This window comes from Nansenia antarctica, assembly GCF_963989245.1.
Source record: "Nansenia antarctica genome assembly, chromosome: 2".
Lineage (NCBI taxonomy): Eukaryota > Metazoa > Chordata > Actinopteri > Argentiniformes > Microstomatidae > Nansenia > Nansenia antarctica.
In genome coordinates this window covers 73,507,873-73,531,905 of record NC_137675.1, presented here as the reverse complement: position 1 = coordinate 73,531,905, position 24,033 = coordinate 73,507,873, and the positions used below count along the sequence as shown (strand labels likewise).

The 24,033-nt window shown below is 45.3% G+C and overlaps 1 protein-coding gene across 1 annotated transcript; it reads right to left on the bottom strand.

The window, feature by feature from the left end:
- Positions 1 to 1,879: 1,879 nt before the first annotated feature.
- On the bottom strand, positions 1,880 to 23,624 carry ppfia3 (PTPRF interacting protein alpha 3; the record flags this gene model as incomplete). Its single annotated transcript, XM_080523874.1, has 30 exons — positions 1,880 to 1,932; positions 3,394 to 3,553; positions 4,441 to 4,509; positions 4,718 to 4,893; positions 5,187 to 5,284; positions 5,660 to 5,835; positions 6,050 to 6,076; positions 6,559 to 6,624; positions 7,820 to 8,020; positions 8,183 to 8,264; positions 8,758 to 8,848; positions 9,017 to 9,168; positions 9,260 to 9,387; positions 9,571 to 9,811; positions 10,077 to 10,273; positions 11,487 to 11,646; positions 11,923 to 12,002; positions 12,137 to 12,199; positions 12,498 to 12,629; positions 12,905 to 12,988; positions 13,871 to 14,005; positions 14,490 to 14,583; positions 14,722 to 14,774; positions 15,887 to 15,979; positions 17,745 to 17,873; positions 18,307 to 18,366; positions 18,471 to 18,545; positions 18,784 to 18,948; positions 19,230 to 19,331; positions 23,298 to 23,624. 30 exons carry the CDS (start codon positions 23,622 to 23,624, stop codon positions 1,880 to 1,882), a joined length of 3,669 nt encoding a protein of 1,222 aa, XP_080380000.1.
- Positions 23,625 to 24,033: the final 409 nt, after the last annotated feature.

Here is a 24,033-nt window from a genome sequence, read left to right as displayed (position 1 = left end):
TGTACCGCATTCCCACATGTACCGTAACATATACATACAATATACATGCTGATACATGTACCATACACAAGAAAGCTTTTGTTCCACTCTCCCTTCCCCCCAGACACGCCAAGCTGCCTCCGGACACAGAGAGTGCTCAAGGACCTTGGGATGATCTGCAGTACCACATGGGACCACTTTATTTGTTATTTTTTTTGTCATCATCATCATTATTATTATTATTGTTTATTTTGCAGATGTTATTTTTCAATCTGTATTACTATAATTTTCATCACAATTTGTTCTCAAAATGTACACATACAATAGCATATTTTAATGATCATTTTCAATGTTTCATATTTACTTTTAAAACTAGATCAAATTAAATGAGTCAGAATGAAGTATTAAATCAACATATCCATACGATTATTCAATACATACATACATAAAGAAAAAATAAATATAGTTGTCATAAAAATTAAAAAATACAACTGAAATTACACACATTTTACAAATTGTTCCCCAGGCTCCCATCCATGTAGGTTTATTTGTACAGATATATTTTTAATCACTTCATATCATCTTCACCCCCAAAAGATTAGTTCATTGTCATCTTGGTTGTTTGACATGCATCGTAACGCAGAAGCTAAACGTTTTCTTCACTTCCTGGGTCTGGTCTTCCCTCCTGGTTCTATTCACCCCCACTGTTAGAGCTCTTGGTTTCTGTTATGGCTTGCGTGCAGTAAATTATCAGCTCCATCCTCTTTGCATCTGGTCACTAAGGCTGTTTTATCTCTCTTGTCATCTTTTACCTCATCTTTTAGTAGCACCCCAAGACCCTGAGCTCATGATTACAGCCATAAAACACACCACATGTAGAGGACTAGAACCCCCCCAGGCTTTGTGTAACAGTCGCATGATATAACCTGGCCTCACCAATATTCCTTCCCAGTACACTTTAACATACTTTATGGATTCCAACTAACTACCAAATGACGTCACTGCCATTTAACACAATGCCTGTGTGGACCCCCATCCCCACCTCCTCTGCTGTGCCCCCCCCCCATCCCCTCTGCTGTGGCTTGGCCTTTGATCTCCACAATAGGTTCCCTTCAAAAGAGATTAGACAGCCTAGAGCCTCTCAGCTTTCAAGGTGCCAATAGACATACCATGAAAAAAAAGCCATGGTTGTCCCACCAATGTGGCTGGAGCTCAACTGGTGCCATGAACAGGGACATGTTTAACTACACCACTCTGACCAATTGGGGACACTTAGGGGAGCCTCAGACAGCACCATAGAAGCAAGAGATAGAGCCACAATAGCTGACACAGGACACCAGTGTCCTCGTCAGCACACAACCCCACAGCACAGTCACACATTGAGAAAGAGGACAAAGAGAAAGAGAGAGAAAGCAGTCCACCAATCCTACCATTCCATGTACGTATATTATGTCAATATTTCATACATTCTTCATGTCATTTTCCCTTTGTTTGTTATTCTTCTCCATCCTTCCTCCCTACTTCTGTTATTGCAGAATGGTCAGACCAATAGATTTATATTAAAGAAATGGTTATATTCATTGCTTCTTTCCACCGTGAATGAATGAGATGGTACTCCGGTCCTGATCGAGTCAGCGGCCTGGCCTGGGGAGAAACACAGGATTACTCCCATGCCACTTCCTTTGTGACCTGAATTTAACTCTCAGTTAAACCACCCTCTCACCGCATCACTAAAGAAGAAAAAACTACTCTAAAGCCAAAAGCAAGGCACAACAAATTATGAGAAACAATTTGGCAAAACAAAAACAAGTGTAACCATAAATGTGCACAGCACATGTGTAAGCTATCGCAACTGCCTTAATGACTTGGTCTTGATGTTTTTTTCTCACCTCAGTGTCTCTCAACAAGAGTATGTCCTTACTGAGGCAGACTCCCCTCGAGGTCCAGAGTTCACTGAGTGAGAGAACAGGAGAGAGAAGTCATTATCATAACTACTGTGTCTAAATAACGTTCACGTTCTACATGCACCATCATTATCAAGTAGCACAACGGGGACGATGCTGTGGTGTTGCTCTGTACTTTGAGCCTCTGGGTCTTGTTATAGTATAGCCAGCTCCTGTTAGGCCACGATCCTTTCACATGTGACAATACAGCCTTATATACCATATAAGGTATCTATTAGTACCATACAGACAAATGTTGAGTACCGTCATTAGTCTTGTGTTTGTTCTCTTACATAATGATGTTTTCCATGCTGCCTCAAGACAAATCTTGTTGTACATTCCCTGGTCATAAAGTAGATGAGTGGTTTGAGTGAATCTGTATGCTCAACACATGCAAACAGTGAAACCGAGTCAGAGACACCTGACCAGTGCACACGCCCAGCTATGACTCGAAAACCCATTATGCATACTTGCCCGGAGCATGCGTAAAACACACCAGTTTTAACCTCATAGGAGCCAACGGACCCCATGGGCATCCGAAGTGATATAAAGAGTTTACCTCGATCAATTCTCTTCAAAGATATCACATTTTTTTCACAACTTTGCATGCTATACGATGCCACCATTTTTTTCCAGAGACGGTAAACACGGCCTAAGTCACATCCAGTTTTCTCCAACTGGAGAATGTGTCATGTCCGGTTTCAACGCCGAATTTCCATACCATTGGTCGGCCAACCCCAAAAAATCCCCCCCCCCCCAAAAAAAGAAATCTGATACATGAGAAAGGTCAAAGGTCAAAGATGGTGCCAACATATCTCCAAATGGCCTAAACATATAGGTGTCCGCCTAAACATACCTGTACTAAAACAGGTACAAAGTTGCATTTGCTCACATTACTAGCATCGACTTTGGCACAAGTACTAATAAGACCCTGGAGTACTGATTCCTAGATGATTTGGGCTTATTCATCAGGTTTCCAAGGTGATATTCACTGTAAAAGCTGTTGTTTTTTTAGGCGGAGACTGAATTTGAGATGTTTTATAATGTTCTAGCTCTATTTGCTCTGACACAGTAACATAGATTTTGATTCTGACACTTCTACAGCCACCCCACAGGTGTTAGCTTTCATTTGATAACAATATCATTATGAAGGCCCTTGTGATTGTGGAGATATTCTATATTCACTGTGGGCATGTCATTTCGAGCAGAAAACCAGAAAAATTAGGTGGATAAGATGAGGTTAAGTGACATTGTAAATATGATTCATGCAGTGGGAGGCTAGTGGAGGTAGAAATCGGAGGACAGGCTACCTCCACCAGCCTCCCCTGCATTAGAATCAAGAGGTTACAAATGGCCACATTTGAGGAATGTTGAGTGCTGACATTAAGATTTAACCTTAAAGGGTCTAAGAAGTGGAACGAATGAGAATTAGAGAGCATGGCCAAAGGGAGGGGTGAGGGGTCATTCTCACCGTCACTCTGAACCTTCCGTAGGGTCACAGAGGGCGTAGAGATGGCTGAGGCACGGAAGTTAGCAGGCAGGGTCTCACAGTCGGAGGTCACCCCCCTCAGGTCCTTCTCCCTAAACATCTTCCTCCAGGAGGGCGAGCGACTGAATGTTTTATTTCCATCCTAAGAGAGAGAGAGAGAGTGAGAGAAAGAGAGAGATTGATGTCATTTTAAAAATGTAATTGTTAGGGCCCTAAAAAACTAGTTAGAGGGAAATGTAACATTATGAGGAAGACATTTTTGAGCTACACATTTGAAAGTACAGTACGTTGTAGAGCCCGACTGATACTGGCTTTTTGGATTTGATAGAGAGTTCCTTTTTTTTTTTTTTTTTTCATATTAAATCAATGGCCAAAATATGCTGATAAGGCAACACAATCCATTTCTCAATAATGACCTAAAATGATCTCCATTGAGAAACAGAGCAACATTTATTTATTTTATGTCCACAGTTACTATGCCAAATGACAATTACACATTGTTCAGTGCACTGCATATGATTGATTTGCTGTTCAATCTAACTTCATCAACTGAATTATTTGAGTTATATTTCATTTACAAAAACACAAACAAAAATGTACTATGAAAAGCATTCTTAAAACAATCCATTAGAATACAGGGGGTACCACCTTCCTTCTGGTTGCCAACTACTGTAATTTCCAGTCTTGGTTTATTCCAGCCCTCCCCAAGACAAACGTTATCAAAGTGGTAAATTCCACTCTCTTAACAAACTTAACAAAAGTAAATAAACCTGCGTCATGCAGTCTATGCTGATATGGTTGATTGGAACTATGCACCCAAGCTGCTTAGAATCCAAGCTGCTAGAATCCATAAACTATATTGCTCTGGAAAAAAACAATTACACATATTTCCTATAATTACGGAATGTAATCTTTGTTGCTGTATCAGTGCATTATCGAAGGAAAACGTGCCGATACAGATATTTCTGTAAGGCTAATGATAATTCGGTGCTCCAATATATCTGTTGGGCTCTAGTATATAGTACCCACCTCATCTGGTCTTCTCTCGGTTCCCATGGAGATGAGGGAGTTGTACTCTTGCTCTAGGAGTTGCCTTGCCTACGGAGGGGGGGGCACATACAATATAATACTCAGACACATCCACATATGCATGCATATAGACACTTATCATTTCCTAATCAGTGGTCGCTTATCAAATTGTTTATTCTACTTTTAATTCCAAGCTTCAGATGTCCACACATTAACCAACCTTTTAAATCCACTCAAATCAAATGGATACTCATGAGGTGAGGCTGATGGTGGGTACCTGTGTGTTCGGATTGGGTATCTGCAGCAGCAGAGCCAGGTCGCAGTAGTCGAAGGTGTCGTCCAGTGCCAGTAGGGCTCCGTGGACCCCGCTCTCGGTGAGGTTGTCAGCATACTCCTTCAGCCCGATGGTCTGCACCCAGCACATCACACGCTCGTTGGACCACACCATTACATCTGTGTAGACGGGGGGAAGGAGGGGGGGGCAGGGCAGGCATGAGGGTCAAGAAAACCACCAATCATAACATCTGCCAACCTCAAGATCCATTTAAGGTGATTTAGCCTTGATATTCAGGGTGGAAGTGTCATTTTTAATTAGTTTATTTCGTGGGAAGTTCAGGTAGAAGAACCACCTGCATGGATGAATGGATGGATTAAGGGGATTGGCGGATGAATGATTGGCTGAATGGAGGTATACATGGGTGGATGAGAACTACCTAAGCAAAGAATGGCAGAGAGGAGGAACCCACCTTTGTTCTGGTGCTGACTGTCGTCTCTCCTCCTCTCCAGCTCTTTCCGGTCATAGTTTAACCGCTTCAGGCACATGATGCCATAATGCAAACTAACCCTGAGAGAGGTCAACAAGGTAAAAAGGTCAGGAGGTGTTCAGGAGGTTAATTAAGGGCATCTGACACTCTCACTTGTACTCAGAGAGTGTTAAACCACTCCGGCGTCATTGACCCTGAGCTCTTAAGAGCTCAAATGTGCCTGCAGACACACACCTGCAGAGTGAGCTGTAGTAAATATCTCATCATGTCCTTAAACACCTTCATATTTCCCAACCCCACAAGAGTCAACAGAAGAACAAAGAAAGAATGACAGACAGAGAGGGGGCAGAGACAGAGAGAGCGTGAGAAAGAGCATAAGCATAAGCATAAGACGCCAAGGGAAAGGGATCGAGTGTCAAAGAAGAACAGACTGACTGAAAGAGAGTGAGCTGTACCTATGGAAGCTGTCCACCATTTTCAGCTGTCCTCTCAGTTCCTTCTTGGTGAGGTGGTCCAGCATGCGCGCGTCCACCAGGGACTCCATGAAGTAGCTGCGGTACTGGGGCAGGCCCAGACTGGGCAGCCAATCATTGCCCACCCACTCATGATTCATATCGCCATAGGCCAGTATCTTGAGACAAGCGGAATTACACACACACACACATATATATATATATATATATATATATAATATATGCTTCATGACTAGGTCCTTAAGGTACAGTATACAGTATCTCACTGTAGTTTTATATACTGATCACTTCAATTCAATATTCAATATGCTATGTTGTCATTCATGTTCATGGTATTCCCATCACATTTCATAACCTCTTGCCATTCCTTACCTGATCCCAGCTAATCTCTTTCAGCTCCTTGGATGCAGAGAAAAGAGAGAGAGAGAAAGAAAAGAGGAGAGAGCGACATGGGTGGAAAGAGGAAGAAAGGGGGGGAAAGCAGGATAGGAGGAGCAGGAAAGACACATGGATGGAGGAGAGGCAGAGGGAGGAGGAGGAGTGGAGAAGACAAAAACAGGAAGGCGAAGACAAAGGGAGGAACAGTGTGTTAGTGAACGGGTAATTAGTCGGAAGCAGTTTACACTGAAACAGTGATCAGAGGGAGAGAAGAAGGTGCTCAACACTAAGGCCTAGTCCAACAAACAGAGAGAGAAAGAGAAAGAAAGAGAAAGAGAGAGATTCATCAACATCATTCAAACCTATGATAGGCTTTCTACACGTTATAACACTTAATGTACTATATCAGGGCCAGTACAACTTAATCCAAACATACAAGGACATGACTGGCAGGTACAGTAGCAGCAGTCAACACCCAGTCAGGCAGGTACAAGCACACTAACCGGTGGCTTGGTGGCTGCATTCAAGGTTTCCATCTCTGCATGGGTCATCCACACATTACTGGTTGACTGTGGGCACAAGAGAAATAGGCATGAATTTCATCAAAAACACAAAGAAAAGAGAGAGAGAGAGTGAAAGTGTGTGTGTGTGTGTGTGTGTGTGTGGGGGGGGGGGGGGGGGGGTTCTGTAAGTGATTTACTTCACAGTGCCAGCCCAGCCTAACAAGGCATTCCAGGGCTCTGGAAGCTGTGGTTTGTTGAAGGGGGAATGCCTTAATTCACTGTAGCTGAGGGCTTATGTGATAGGGACCACTGAGGCTATATCAAATAATTACCCAGGTGTGTGTGTGTGTGTGTGTGTGTGTGTGTGTGTGTGTGTGTGTGTGTGTGTGTGTGTGTGTGTGTGTGTGTGTGCGTGTGTGTCTGGGTGTGTCTGGGTGTGTGAGAGAGAGTGAGAGAGAAACTGATGTGTGTTTATCATAGGTATGTGTCCAAGTGTTATTGTAGCATGTTAGCGGAGCATGCCCATGTTCAGCATGAATGCATGTAAAGTATGTATTGTGTGAAGGTACTAATGTGTGAAGGTACTAGTGTGTGGGGGTACTACTTAGTGAAGATACTGGTGTTTGAAGGTATTAGTGTGTGCAGGTACTAGTTAGTGATGGTAATGGTGTTGGAGGGTACTAGTGTGTGGGGGTACTAGTGTGTGGGAGTACTTGTTAGTAAAGGTACTAGTGTGTGGGAGTACTTGTTAGTAAAGGTACTAGTGTGTGGGAGTACTTGTTAGTAAAGGTACTAGTGTGTGGGAGTACTTGTTAGTAAAGGTACTAGTGTGTGGGAGTACTTGTTAGTAAAGGTACTAGTGTGTGGGAGTACTTGTTAGTAAAGGTACTAGTGTGTGGGAGTACTTGTTAGTAAAGGTACTAGTGTGTGAGGGTACTTGTTAGTAAAGGTACTAGTGTGTGGGAGTACTTGTTAGTAAAGGTACTAGTGTGTGAGGGTACTAGTGTGTGGGAGTACTAGTGTGTGGGAGTACTAGTGTGTGGGAGTACTTGTTAGTAAAGGTACTAGTGTGTGGGAGTACTTGTTAGTAAAGGTACTAGTGTGTGGGAGTACTTGTTAGTAAAGGTACTAGTGTGTGGGAGTACTTGTTAGTAAAGGTACTAGTGTGTGGGAGTACTAGTGTGTGGGAGTACTAGTGTGTGGGAGTACTTGTTAGTAAAGGTACTGGTGTTGGAGGGTACTAGTGTGTGGGGGTACTAACAGAGCGAGTGCTGGCTGGGGCGGAGGGGCTGGTTAGGGACACCATCTCCTGGATTGCCAGGCGGAGTTTAAGGCGATGCAGCGGGTTACTGATGCCGATCTCCCTCTGGATCTCTGTGTCCGACAGGTTGGCCATGATGGCCCCGCTCTTCACGTTGGAACGGCAGGCTGCCACGTACCACGCCGGCATCCCTACCCACAGCTATAGAAGGGGGGAAGAGGAGGGAGAGAGTGAGGGATATAGAAAGTAAAAGGAGTAAAGAGTGAAGTCATGTCAGTTTGAGAATAGAATGTATCTGTAATGTTTTATATGGCTATGTGATATAATAACATCTCTTTTAGAGACATGGTGAGCATACAATACCTCTAACCAGGAGACCACCGTGGGGCCGTCCCACGAGGCAAAGGGAAGTCCCTGGCGACATGCCTCCTCCAGTAACTCATGCCTGGGTGAGAGAGAGAGAGAGAGATTGAGAGAGACAGACACAGACAGAGACAGAGAGACACACAGACACCGAGACTGGCAGACAGAGACAGAGACAGAGACAGACAGAGAGACACAGACACAGAGACTGACAGACAGAGACAGAGACAGACAGAGAGACACAGACACAGAGACTGACAGACAGACACAGACACAGACACAGATACACATTTGTGATTGTTGATGAAACTGTTAGATTGGATTTATTTTATTTAGATATAGATGAAAGTTAGACCATCAAAATCTTCTTCTGAAATCTTGCAGGAGGTCTCTCTTAAAGTCTCTCGAGTCTCCTTAACCTAGATAAATAAAGGTTCAATCGATAGGTAGATAAAAGTAAGAGGTGATCTTGTGAAAGAGAGGAAGGTATGCAGGAGAGGAACCCGAGAGTGGAGAGAGAAATAAAAACACCAAATACATTGGAAAGAGAGATGATAACATTCCCAGAAACTCACTTCCTCTTGCTGCGGCGATCCTTGTCCACAGGTCCCGCCATCTTGAGTCCCATGGGATCCCCAGAGGCCAGGTCCTCAGAGGGGGTTGAGGCTGGGAGATATACAAAGTGTCAGGGGTCACCAGAACCCCAAACATCGATAGCAGACACGCTTTCATTAAACGCATTTACATCAAACCAATAGGTTATATTGTTTTTCTTTTCTTTTTACACATAATCGTTATTCTCTCTCTTTTTTGTTCGTTTTCCCCTCTGCTCACCCAAGGAGGGAGACTCCCGGCCAGACTGGCCCATCCTTCCCTTCTCCTTCTTTCCAAACAGGCGACCGATGGAAGACTTGATGCTTTTCTTTTTACTGGATTTGTGGAGAGAGTCCTGACTGCTGTTGGAGCTGCTGCCGTCTGCTGAGAGACTGGAGGAATAAGAGGGAATATGAGAAACAGGAATGGAACGCGCAATACAAGCACTACAAGGTTATTCTCTATGACGATTGGCTGTCATACCTGCGGAATTCCCTGGGGTCGTCCATCATTGCCCCTGGATGTGTGAGGGTCATCCTGTCCAATCGCAGTGCGCGAGGTGTGGGCGGAGGGGTGGAGTCGAGAAGAGCGAGGGACCTATCATCCTCTTTCTGGAGAGGAAAGTTGGAAAAAGTTAGGGGTCCCGGGTGCATAAACTCACATCCTGTACACAGGCTTGGACACACATAAAACTCATACACGCACGCACACATGCACACACACACGCACACATGCACACACATACACACACACACACACACACACACACACTCACACACACACACCGGTTATACCTGTCTATCTGTCTCACGGGCAGGGGAGTGGGGTAGGCGGGGGGTGGAGTGTCCAGAGCTGGGAGGAGAGGGGGAGGCCAAGGTGGAGGAGGTGATGGATTGAGTCATGAAACCCCGTCCCGTACTGTCTCTCCCCAGGGAGGACGGGGGGATGGGAGGACAATCGAGGGCCACACTGCTGACCCGACTCTCTATTTCCTCTGCCCGCAACTCTGTGCTCTCCTTCTCCTCCTGGATCAGTCTGAGAGAGGGAGAAAAGAGAGAGAGAGAGGGGGGGGGGGGGGAGACAGCAACAGCAGAGGAGAAATATCCAATTAATTAATGTACTGTATAAGAATAATAATGTATAAATAAAATAAAAAACAAGGTTTTCTTTCATCAAAACACACCTATACACCTCCAAACCTCTGCCCTTCCTCTCTACCCTCTCTCTAGCCCTCCACGGTCCTTCTCCCTGGTCCCCCTGGCTCCACCCCCTAGATGTGTCCCTCTTCCTGGCCTCTTACCTGATCTCCTTGTTGATGGCCTCTAGCTGTTCCTGCAGCATGATGGCCAGTGTCTGTACGTCTGTCTGCCCGCTGGGGGACAACAGCTCTGAACCAAACAGTGTCTCTCTGTCCTCGTCATCATCAGAGCAACCACCCACATCCACTTCCCTCTCGAACCCAGTCCCCAGCAGCACCCCAGTGTCCCAGTCTCCGTACTGCACAAACAGGGAGTGGGAGGCAACAGTACCACAGATTTAGATTCTCATTCAACGAACAGTACATTGTTATGTACTGTATCTATCAGTGGAGGCTGGTGGAGGTGGACATCGGAGATAGGGTTCATTGTAATGCATGGAATGGAATGAGGAATGGTATCAGACAACATTCAAACAAATGATGAACACAATGAGCCTGTCCTCTGATAAATTCGAAATATTACCTCTCAAATATGTGAAGAGTCCCTCTGAGTGCACACAAAATATATATGTGCTCACTGCACATATCGTAACTGTACATATATTCGCCCTTGTCCTGTACATATCACACTGTACATATCTTAACTGTACATATCATATTGATATTCATGAAAATATATTGACTTTTTACATTAATATTCATTGTACATATACTGACTTTATATTCATTTACTTATACTCACTGTAATACTGTAGCCTATACTGTCTCACCATGCAATGTCCAGACATTTATGGCTTTTGCACTATGCACTGTGGTTAGGGGTTAGGGTTAGGGTTAAAACATGATTTAGGATAACAATTACAAACAGAGATATCTGTTTTTGCAAAACAACCCCTCAAATATGTTGTACATTTTAATCGGGAATCATATTTAATTACATCTGTAATTATTAAACAATACTTGCATGTTATGAAATGTATTCCCATAAATAATCAGGTGAACAGTAGGACAAATTACGTTTAAACGGATTCCGTTTTAGATGCCTCAGTCGGGCAGATACTATGAATGTAGATGTCCTTCATAGATACGAGTGCAGTTTAATATATTGTTATCACGTGTTCATAGCGCAGAACTGTCACTGGGTGAATAATTCTTTTTGTTCACCTCTCTGTTGGGATCTGCCATCATTGTCGTCATGCAGTCAGTATAGATTAATATTAAGTTGGGGCATTTCACTGTCCATCTATAGGCAACTATGGGCGTTAAAAGGGTGGGGCAAGACGCTTGTTCACGTGCACAACATTTTTAGTTGATTGTGATTTATAAAGGGAAACAGGTGTGGGACATGCGTGTGCACTGTGTTATGAATCAGAATCTTTCCGTGCGTAAACGTTCTTGCTTGTCTACGTACGCAAACATTTTATGTCAGTTTTTACGCAAAGTTTTATAAATGACCCCCCTGGTATATACTGTATGTAGGGTCACAGGTGACTGTGTGTAAGGTACTCTCACCTTGCTGGTGTCCTCCCTGGCCGTGCTCCATCGTCCGCGGTGAGTCCGCCGGACCACGCTCCCGGTGTTGCCATAGTGATCCAGGTGGGTGGTGGAGCCTGCAGGGAGGGACCCGCCTCCGTGGGAGTAGCGTAGTTCTAGAGCACTACCTGGGAGAGACCTACAGGAGGGAGAGAGGAAGGAGAGAGATGAAGACAGGAAAAGAAAGAGAGAGAGGGGGGAGGGGACAGGAAAGAGTGAGGGAGAAGGGAGAGAAGTTTAACGTGAGGCCAAACTGCAGACCACTTATACTACTCAAGAGTTTTATAACTCCATTATAATACCACCAGAACTGATGTATGAAGTAAATGGTGTGAGGTAAAAGCAGGAAGTATTTATAAACAACTTTCATCTCTGCAGTACACGATGTGGGTGTGTGAGGGAGGGAAACAAATACCTGGAATAGGAGGACCCAGGTCTTAATCTCAGCTGGTCCAACTCCAGCTGAATCCTCTCCAACTCTGCAATGAGTTGATCCTGAACATGGTAGATAAAGTAGGTAAACAAACTGTAATGATGGTTCTTTGATGATTGACTGATGGGTGGTGGCAACAAAGTGGTGTAGATCCTTATCACAAAGACTGAAACCGCGAACCCAGAGATTTAGCTACCTTGTTTGCTAAAAGGTCATCCTGGATCTTCTTCATGTTAGACAGTTCCTCAGAAAGGGCGTTCTGAAGGAGTCAGAATGGAGAACTTTATATAACAACAACAACAACACATGTGGAATAACATAATAATAATAATAATAATAATAATAATAATAATAATAATAATAATAATAATAATATTTTAAAGTCCTAAAGGTCCAATGTGTACTTAACAGGAACAAAACATTAGAACTGCCTTAATTGGGAATTGGATCTGTATTCAGAACTGGATTAAAATTCTTGATTAAGAGAATGTGGGTAACACTGGACAATATTTTGAGTGTAAACTAATTTGGGTGTGAAAGCGGTGTGAGTGAGACACCTTCTCCTCCAGGGCTGCCATCCTCTCCTTCAGATGGAGCTGAAGCCTTTCGTTGGACTCAGACAGGAGCTTGTCCACCGTGTCAGAGAGACGCTTGTTGTGTTCGTCATTCATCCTCTCCCTCTGCCTTGCCTGGGTGAGGTAGAGAGAGAAACCGAGAGAGAGAGAGAGAGAGAGAGGGAGAGAAGAAAGACGGGAGGGTGGGCAGAGAGTAAATAACACGCATTCTGCTTGACTGAGTGTGTGAGAGAACAAGATTTGGATCTGAATATGGATTGACAAAAAGAGGGTTTAGAAAATTAGTACGCTATTGTAAAGAGTAAAGAGTGATAAAGGAATGGTATGAAAGAGGGGGAGGGAGATGAACTGAAAGAGAGAGAGAGAGAGACAGCGTCAGCGTGACTCACTCTCTGTAACTCCTGGTTTTTTTCCTCCAGTTGTGCCTCCATCTGTCGCAGTCGCTCTTCAAAGTTACCATGACGCTCCTCTGCCTGAGTGAGACAGGAAAGGGAGGGGGAGGGGGGGGGGGGGGGGTTTACCACATGCATGATGATGTCGCAACGTTAATTGAATACATAGAGATGAGACGGGCTGAGCTGCCTTGGGCTGGTTCAAGTCTTTTGATCAGAGTGATTGCCTGTCTGTACAGATCACAGTCTTGAATGTTCCCTCTCTGCCATACACGTTCATTCTGTGGTCTTTCCAGATGTCAAAGAGGACATCAATCTCATTGTTACACATTTGAATCCCTCGTGCCTCAACAAGTCCTGTGAGAGCGGATGTGGGTGTGAAGTGGAGAGGCTGGTGGGGGTAGAAATCGGAGGACAGGCTCATTGTAATGCATGGAATGGAATGAGGAATGGTACTGTATAACAAACACGTGTGTTTGACACCATTCCTCATTCCATTCCATGCATTACAATGAGCCGGGTCCTCCGATTTCTACCTTCACCAGCCTCCCCCCCCGATGTGTGTCAAGCTGTTGACGGAATAGTGGGTGCAACCTCTTTGCCTCTTTACTGTAAATGAAAGCCATCAATTACAGTCTGTCATTCAAGCATATCATCATTAAGTAATTAATGCAATATCCCATGTATTATACAACTCATAACATGTTGAGTACCCGCGGCTAAATTGATTTTAACCTGCAATAATTATATGGCGGCAGCAATGTCTCTTTTTCGGAAAAAGAATTTTTCGGACGAATTTCCGAATAATTCGACGGAATATATCAGCACATATAGAGGAGACAGGGAGACAGACAAGTGGGAGGACATGGCAGACGGCACATGTGCTTAATGTCTGATGCATTACCGCTAAAGCCACAGGGTCAGCATTCTCAGCACGCAGGCTTGTGTGGCGCTTTACTGTACCTTGTTGAGTGCTGCCACTCTCTGGGCGAGCTGAGCTTCTATCTCAGGCAGCGTCTCGGCCCTCTGAAGGGTCTGCTGCAGCTTCTGCTTGGCATCGTCCAGGCGCTCCTGCAACTGCCTGTTCTTCTCCTCGCTCTGCAGTACAGAAGAGAGGAGGAGCAGGATGAGGAAGGAGAGGAAAGAGAGGAGGAGGAGAGGGGTAGGAGAGGGTGGAGGACAGGAGAGGAGAGGGTAGGAGAGGAGAGGAGGAGAAGGAGAAGTAGTGAAGACGAGCACATCTTAGAACCAACACAGGGGGGTGGGGTGGAGTTGGAGTCTTCATAGTTCCAGTGGTCCTGTCTGGGTTCTGTGGGGGTTTCAATCAGCTCTGGGGTTCTTGCTGTGTATGTTTAATATTGTCCTTGTCGTTGTATTGTTTTGTTTGTGCCCTCTATATAAAATTGAAAACCCCAAATAAAAACAGTTTTAAAAAAAGAAAGAAAAAAAGAACCAACACAGTAACAAAAGGATGATCAACCCTGCTGTCCCAGATCTCAAAAAGCAAAGCCTTTCTCTGTTCCAAACCACCCAATCCTTGCTACAGGAACCAAACCAGGCAGGATGAAACTAGCTGTCCCACCTGTCTGAAGAGGGAGTCTTTGCTGGCTAGCTCATTCTCCAGCTTGTCTTTTATGTCATGGAGAGATGTCGCCTCCCTCTGGGCACTGAGGTACCTGCACACAACAGCATACAAAAGACACATGTTGAAGGCAATCCTAAAAAGAAAACCCTGGTAAAACAACAAACATGATTGCTCAAGGAGAAGGGATGTTACTTTGTGTTTAAAGAGGGGATGATAGGGGCGTATTTACCTGCGTTCTAATGTAGTAATTCTCTCCTCCATGTCCTCTCTCTGACACAGAGCCTGAGAGAGAGAAAGATATGAGACAGAAAGAGAGATGAGACAGAAAGATGGAGAGATGAGACAGAGGGCAAGACAGAGGGAGAGAGCAAGACAGGGATGAGATGGACAAAGTGAAAGAGGGAGAGCGTGACAAGTTTTAGAGGGTTTACATTAACTGGTGATGATCAAAGGGAATTCAGTGTGTCTGGACTGCTATTAGCCCAAGAATGATAATGATAAGTTAAAGGAAGCTGTTGACAGTCTGGCAGAGGAGCTACTTCTATGCCAGATGCTGTTGCACAACTGCTACAGGGGGTGGGGGAGGGGGGGGGGGAGCAGGAGGAAGAAGAAGTGGGCCCTCCAATCAGCCGTCACTTAATGGAGTAAGTGACAGTGCTGGCTTCATTCCAAATGCCAGTGGCTTCACTGATGATACTGTCACCATGGCTACAGGAAAAAACGAGTCTCTCGCACGTACTGTACCACTTATTGCTGCCATGTAGGCAAATAACTCTGCTGTCATAAGAAACTGTTGCATGTCTCTATTAAAAGAAAGCGCTACAGAGAGTCGTGAGATCGGCCCAGAAGATCATCGGCGCCCCCCTCCCCTCTCTGGAAGAGCTGTACAACACACGCTGCCTCAGGAAGGCCTCCAAGATCTCCAGGGACCCATCCCACCCTGGGAACGAACACTTTGTTCAGCTGCCCTCAGGCAGGCGGTTCAGGACCATGTCCGCAAGGACAAATAGACTGAAGCTCAGCTTCTACCCTAGGGCTATTCAGGCCCTGAACACAGCAAAGACCTAGGTTCTAGGCCCTGGACAATCTAGACAATTTGATGGCAGCTACTAGATTGTAATCATAAGTGCAATACTGAAATACAACTGTGAACATTTGGCCTAGTGGATAGTGAGTTGGACTGGTGATCAGAAGGTCATGAGTTCAAATCCCACCTGGGAACACCACCACTAGTGTGCCCTTGAGTAAAGCACTTCGGCCTAATTCACTCCAGGGAGACAGACCCTGTAATCTCTAATTGTAAGTCTCTTTGGATAAAAGCGTCTGCTAAATGGTGTGGAAAATGACTGACAGACACATTGTTTATTTTCCACCAATAAGGAGGTGTGGCTCACCTCTTTCACATCCCTCTGCAGTTTCAGATTGGCCTCCTCTGATTTGGTCACCTCCCTCCTGGCTGCAGTCAGCTGCTCCTCTATCTCCCCCACCTGGATGGGGAGACGACGTCATCAGTGGCACATAAACATTACTTGTTATTTGTCCGTGTCAAATCAATCCTATTCCTATTCTGTTGGCTTAGAATCAAAGTGCATGCATGTGTTCACATGTGTTACTGTATATACAAAAGCTGTGCATACAACCCTGGAAAAACAAGGCTCAATTCTGGCCTTCCTGTCAGCGAATTGACTGAGTAAAGTATTTGTCATTGTTTGATTCCAGTGAATCATGACTGGGAGGCATGGATCCGAATAAAAAATGTGACATCAGCTGGTGAATCCGGGAACAAGTTGGCAGCCGATCAAATCACTTTTATTCAGAATTTTTAAAATAAATGTCAATGTTGTTGTTGCCACACTTTTTAAATTTATTTTTAAATGTTATTTAACCTTTATTTATACAGGTAAGAAACACATTGAGCCCCAAGGGCTCATTTTCAAGTGTGACCTGTTCACAGGCATACAACATCCACCACAAACAAATACAATACAAAACCTGGCCTACATAGTCTAAAAACTAAACTAAAAACGACATTGTCTAAAACTAAAACTAGTCTAAAATAGTCTAAGATAAACAAAACTTTCCGTCAGTATAGACTAAAACTAAACTAAAACTACATAGTCTAAAACTAAAACTAGTCTAAAACAGTCTAAGATAATCTAAAACTAAACTAAAACTACAAAGACCTAAAACTAGACAGCTAAAGATCTAGGGACAGGGAGGGGTCAGTAATGGGCAAAAGGGAGGGTTAACTTAATAGCAAGAACAAATCATGGACTCGCACTGTATGCCTCTCAGCAAGAGCTTGAAACTGGAGAGAGGGATCAGCTGAGACAGTTTCAGACTCTGCTGTAATGAATTCCAAGAGGAAGGGGCTGCAAATGAAAACGCCCTTTTGCCTTTCATGGTCCGGACCAAGGGGATGGAGTATGTGATGATGTCCTGTGTGCGAAGGCCGTAGACGGATTGCTTACGTGACAGGTGGTTAGAAAGGTAGGAGGGGAGCAGACCAAGGATGGATTTGTAAATGAAAATATACCAGTGAAGGGTTCGGCGGATAGAGAGAGATGACCAGTTAACCAGAGAGTATAGCACACAGTGATGTATAAGGGGTTTACAGCCTGTAATGAATCTTAACGCGCCATGGTAAACTGCATCCAGATGTTGTAGAGAGGTAGCAGAGGCATTCATGTACAAGACATCACCGTAGTCCAAGAGAGGCAGAAAGGTGGCAGCAACCAGACTTTTTCTTGCAGCAGCTGAGAAACAATACACTGGCTAGTCAACTAACACAGCTTGTTTTGTGAGCCTGCTAACAATGTAAAGTAGTGTTATAGTTAACCTAGGTAATAGTGGGGATTGAATCCATTGCATTGCACCGAATCCATTGCATTGCAATATTTTGGCTTGACTAGCAAGTGTGTCATTGATTTTCACCAACGTTGAAATGTGTTTACATTTCTCTGAATAAAAGTCGGAACAATTTTATTGGTTGCTGACTTGATCCCGGTCTCACCAGCTGCTGTTACAAATGTGTGGTGTGCAAGAACTGGGGATTGGATTGGTAGTCGATCTTTTGACGCATTGGTCCACCAGCCCATCCAGGAATTTGGGCGGACGTGTCTGGCAACAAGATTAGCATGTATGAGACTTTTTCCTTTCGAATCATTCTCTGCTCGGTCCCTCTCTCACCCACCATCTCTCCCTCCCTCTCTCACCCACCATCTCTCATCACTATTTCTATCTCACCCTCACCTGTCGGCACATGAGGGCCAGTCTCTCTTTCAGCTGGGCCAGTTCTGATCTTTGCCGCTCTATCTCTCCTTCTCTCTGCCTGTCGATCTCTCCGTCATCCATTATGGAGGAAGGTCCGTTGGGCAGCCTCTGTGTAAAGGAGGGCAAATTAATTTGTGAAAGTGGGAACAAGTCGGCAGCCGACCAAATGTTCAGACTTTTTTTGGGAAAATGTTTAATAAATGTAAACGCTGTTGAAAATCAATGACACACTCGCTAGTCAAGCCATATTGCAATGCAATGGATTTGGTGAGTAATCCCCACTACTACCTAGTTAGTATAGAGTATTATGGGATTTTGGCTTGACTAGCAAGGTGTCAGTGATTTTCAACAACATTGACATTTATTTACATTTTTCTGAATAAAAGTCAGAACATTTTCATTGGTTGCTGACTTGTTCCCGCTTTCACCAGTTGCTATCACATTTGGAAATGAGACTCAATGGCAAAGTCCTCCAGGCAAACTTCACTTCTACATGAACAGCTATACACTGACACATCAGGATATTAAGTTTGGCCCTCACCTCCTTCCCATTCTCCAAGCCATGCTGTCGTCTTTTGATTTGGTCCCTTAAAGAATGTACCTAAAAGGAGATGAGGGGAGGGAGGGGGAATAAATATTAGGACACTGTGTTTTATGGAAAGAGGAAGAAGAGGAAAGTGGAGGAAGGAGGACAGAAAAACTCACCTCTTGTGAGGAAGATTCCAGTTCTCCCTCTAATGTAGACACTCGCTCGAGAGCCACCCGTAACCTCTCTCGCACCTTTTGGGTATAACAGGGTAAGAGGGAAGGGGAAGAAAGGGGAGAGAGGAAGAAATGGAGAGAAGGGTGTGAAGGGAGGGGAGAGAGTGATTGTTTAGTAGTTTAATGGGTATTCATGTGGAAAGTGGTGTTACCTGCCCCTGTCACACTTCGCTTACACACACACACAATCACTCTCTCACTCTCTCACACACACACACACACACACACACACACACACACACACATATACACACACCTTCTCGTCCAGGGCTTTGTGGTGTTCAAAGAGGGACTTGAGAGCCTTGAGGACTTCCACCTCACTGGAGACCCCGGCCGGAGATTGGGCCTGCCTCTTCACCACCGTCATCCTCAGGCTGCGCTCATGACGAGACACAAGGCACTCCAAATGTTCCAGCAACAGCTGTAGAGAGAGACAGAGCGTAATATACAGAGAGGAACACACAACAAGGCAAGACCACGCATCTCACATTGACCGAAATATAGATATGCTGTCTGCCAAGTGGAGTAACCTACATACAAAATAATAATCATCCATTCATCAACAGACACAAAGACACACACTCAAATATGTTTATATTTATATGTTTGTATATTTTATAATATGTATTTACCCACCAGACCGTGTCATATATACACTTCCACATGTGTGTAGACTATCCAGACAAATATACAGATACTAACCCGGGTGTTGTTTCTCTCTGCCTTCAGTTCTGCTATCTCCTCCTCTCTTTCCAACAGCTGCTCTCGGCACACGTTCAGCTCTTTGGTCAGCACTGCAAACTCCTGCAGAGTCACAAGATGGCGCCGTTACTCACAAAACAATCCATGAGCCATGATCCCAAATACTGTAGCACAATCAACAAACATCAAACAACTTCACAACACACAATTACAAAGACACGCACACATGTGCAAAGACACGCAAACACATACACACACACACACACACACACACACACACACACACACACAGTTTAGCATCCAACCAGAAGTGCAAATAGTATTATAAGGGCATGATATAAATAGAACAAGAGGTAGTGATAGGTAACTATGTAATATACAATATGTGCAGAGGTAGTATTGTAAACATCAGTATAGTTTAGAGGTATATACAGTTATGGGCAATATGCAGTTATGAGCTATGTACAGTGAGTTCAACGGGGTGTGTGGAGGGGGGGGTTGTTTATCAGAGCGATAGCTCTGTGGAAGAAGCTGCTCTGCTGCCTGCTGGTGCCGGACCTGAGGATCCTGTACCTCCTGAGTCTCTTAGAAGGTAGGGGGCCAAACAGTCCGTGGTTGGGGTGGGAGGTGTCCTTGATGATGTTTGCCGCCCTCCGTCGACACCGGGTTGCCAGGAGGGACTTGATGGAAGGGAATATGGTGCCAACAATGCGCTGGCCGGTTTTCACCACCCGTTGCAGGGCCTTCCGGTCGGACACAGTGCAGTTGCCGTACCACACTGTGATACAGTTGGTGAGGATGGTCTCAATGGTGCAGCGGTCGAAGTTGGTCAGGATCCTGGTAGACAGCTGGGCTTTCGTCAGTCTCCTTAGGAAGTATAGGCACTGCTGCGCCTTTTTGACCAAGGAAGAGATGTTAAGGGTCCAAGAGAGGTCCGCGGAGATGTGGACCCCCAGAAACGTAAAGCTGGGAACACGCTCCACCTCCATCCCCCGTTGACGTAGATGGGGGAGTGTTCAGAGAGTCCAGTTTTTCTGTCCACAATGATCTCTTTGGTTCTGCTGGTGTTGTGGGCCAGGTTGTTGTCAGCGCACCACTCCGCCAGGTGTTGAACCTACTTCCTGTAGGCCGACTCGTCGTTGTTGCTTATCAGGCCTATCACCGTGGCGTCATCCACAGTCGTGGGTGAAGAGGGAGTAGAGGAGGGGGCTGAGCACACAGCCTTGAGGCACACCGGTGTTCAGGGTCAGGGTGGAGGAGGAGTGGTTGTCCAACTTGACGAGCTGGGGTCTGTTGGTGAGGAAGTCTAGGATCCAGTTGCAGAGAGATGCTGAAACCAAGGTCTCTGAGTTTGGTGACCAGCTCGGAGGGGATGATGGTGTTGAATGCTGAGCTGAAGTCAATGAACAGCATCCTGGCGTAGGTGTTGCTTGTGTCGAGGTGGGTCAGGGTGGAGTGAAGCACCGTGGAGATGGCGTCCTCCGTAGACCTGTTCTTGCGGTAGGCGTACTGCGGGGGGAAGCTGATCTAGTCCGGGGGTAAGCTGATTTTTTACACGGACCAGGAGCGCCTTCTCGAAGACCTTCATGGACGGACGTGAGTGCAACAGGGCGGACGTCCTTCAGGTTTACTGCAGCACAGTTCTTTGGCACAGGCACTTGGGGACCACTAATAGTATAGTAAAGTATACTAATGATAATTATTTTATTTATTACCTTACATAAGGTACTTATATGAAAAGAGCCACTTGGAAAAACATGAGTTTGTTCTATTTTCATCAGTTTGTTTAATTTTAATTTTGTGGACAATTAATGTCTATGTTCCTGATGTCTTTGTATTATACCACTCCACTGAACACCTCATGGGCCTTCTATCACCGTGCTGTGCATGTTGTGTGGGCTGACATACATGGCTATGTACACAGTATATGCCACTGTACCATACTCTATTCACCATCTCAGCTCAGATGGGCTCTGCTCGTGCGTGATCAAGCTGCGACACACATTCCATCACCATACACTAATGACAATAATGTGACTGTGTCCTGAAGCACGTGAACAGTGAGTCACGCGTGTTTCCACATGTGCATGCTCGGTGCAACTCGCCTCTATATGTGGCGCCGCCTGTAGTTCACACTTCGACTGATTATGTCACTGGTGCTGTGTTAGTGAACAGACATCAAGTTGCACAACTCTCAAACCTGGGTCCTCTGTATTGCCAACACACGACCCGTCTCTTAAATACCCAATGTAAACCAGCAGCTACACCACAGAAAAAAGCTTGCAATCTGATTGTGAGTAACTCAAGTAAGTAACTCAACTCGGTTACATTAGTATTCCCGACTTATACAGTAGTAGCCAGTAAAAACATAATAAACATGATGAAGATTTAGATAGAGTTGACCCCTTATCATTAGCATCTAAAACCTACAGATCTGATGCCATTGTGACCATAACAGTAACCGGGGCAAGGTAGCAAAAGAGAAAATTAAAAGATGGGAAGAGAGATGGAGGGAGCTGATAGGAAGGATTGGCTAGGATGAGGAGAAAGAAGGAGAAATGAAAGAGAGCGTAATGTCACCTACAGTATACTGTATATGGTGGGGCCAATAGGAACTCATTATTCTAGGACTGATTGAGACAGCTTTAGGGCACCAATGTCACCAATTCATGCTTCTCTCACACCTTTCAGATCTCTCTCTCTCTCTCATTGTCAGAGACAGAGCATGATAATACACTACCTCAAGGTGTCTCGACTTTTCCGAGCCTCGATCTCTCTCTTCCTTTCATCCTCTCACTCCACCTACTCCTATCTCTACCTCACAATCCCTTTTTCCTCTCCTCCTTCATCCATCTCTATCTCTCCATATGTGACACAACACCTAAGAATAGACTCCAGAAGCAACCTAATCAGTATGCAGCAAATATGCAAATGTGATCAAGTCGTTAGTCTCTGTGTGTGTTTCCTACCACCAGTTTTCTCTCTGTACCATGCTCTCATTCCTGAACCCCATCCCTCACTCTCTCTTTTCTCTGTATCCCTCTCTCTCTCTGCAGCGCCGACACTCACAGCACAGGCACTCAACAAACTCAATAGTGTTGAATGTATCACGGCACTCTGTATGCCGTACGTCCCAGTGTGTGTGTGTGTATGTGTGTGTGTGGGTGCGTGCGTGCGTGTTGCAGATGTGTGCACCATATTGATCCCCCTCTCAGCAAGGTATGGCTCTTTAATGTCCAGTCATTCCCTATGAGGACATGCGTTTTTGTTTTTCTTCCTATGAATGGTTCAGCCACAACAACCTAGAAAAATGGGTCCTAAGAGAAGAAACTACCTCATGTCTAGGCACCCAGGGAGACTGCCTGTCTGGAATTAAAGATGGAGGCCAGGCATGTTCAGTAGTCAGGATGTGAGCTAAATATGACCCCCTCTGTAATACAGAAGCCCTACTCAATCGAATTAAACTGCCAATATGCAACACTCATCTGTCATCTTCTCTAAGTCATGATTCAGCCAACAGTCCTGCTCAGTATGCACCAGACCAGGTCAGAGAGGGAGAGCAGGAAGTGGAACAACCGTATGCCAGTGCCAAGCAGCACACCCCAGTATAGAATACAAGAGTATAGACCAGCTCAAAGCCAACAGTAGTATAGACCAGCTCAAAGCCAAACAGAACAGCCCAGTATATAATACAATAGTACAGACCAGCTCCAAGCAAAACAGAACAGCTCAGTGGAGACTGTCAACTCAGTATGGATAAGAGAGGCTACACAAAATCATCAGTGCATGAACTTTCATTGCAGGAGGCATGGCGTTGAAGTCAGGAAACCGTCTGTTTGTATCTGTAGCGGACATGCAGACATCACAGCTTTACACACTCTCCTGTCTTTTTTGTGGGGAGGCAATCGAGAGATATTTGTAAGGATTTCATATTTTTGTTCAGCTCTGACACACAGATGCACACACACACATTCACACATGCACACATACACACACGCAAGCACGCGCACACACACACACACACAAACACATGCACACACTCCCCCTCCCCCTCTGTGTGTAGCCTACCTGTGGCAGGGCGATGGAGAGCTGCCTGGAGAGTGAGTCCTTCTCATGGCCCAGGTCCCTGAGGCGTAGCTGGGCCGTCCCCAGGCTGTCCTGGGTCTCCCTGAGGTTATCCAGCAGCCTCTCTCTCTCCGTCAGCATGTTCACCATCAGGGACTCCAGGTTCCCTGAGCTTCCCCCCTCATCACTCCCTCTGCCTCCATACCCACCCCCCATGCCTCCCATCCCACCCCCCATCCCCCCACCCCCCCCTGACGGCGAGGATGAGCCCCCACTCCCACTCCCACTGCGGCCATCCTCAGAGATGGTGGGCATCACCTCACACATCATCTTGAGACCGGAGAGTGTGTGTGTGTGTGTGAGTGTGTGAAGGACTGGAACTGGAATGTGTGGGAGGTTAGTCAGTGGGCGTTGGCTGAGAGAGAACTTGTGCTGCGGCCTGAGGAATGTTTTGAAGTGTGTACACTTTGTGGAAGGAAGCCCGTGGGGCAATCGATTCCTTTCTGTTTCTGTGTTTTTTTCTCTTTGATTTATCTCTCGGTTTTGGACTCTTGCTCTTTCCCCCCCTCTCTCTCTTAGTGTTTTTGAGGTTGGTAGACAGGCACCATTTGTTGACACTCCTGATAACTGGTCTATCAATCAGGCATCGTCATCAGTAGCAAGCCCTCATTTGTCTGGTTAGCGGCTACTCACTCTGTACTTTCCTATGACTTCATTTCCAGACCTCCTGTCTTTACCT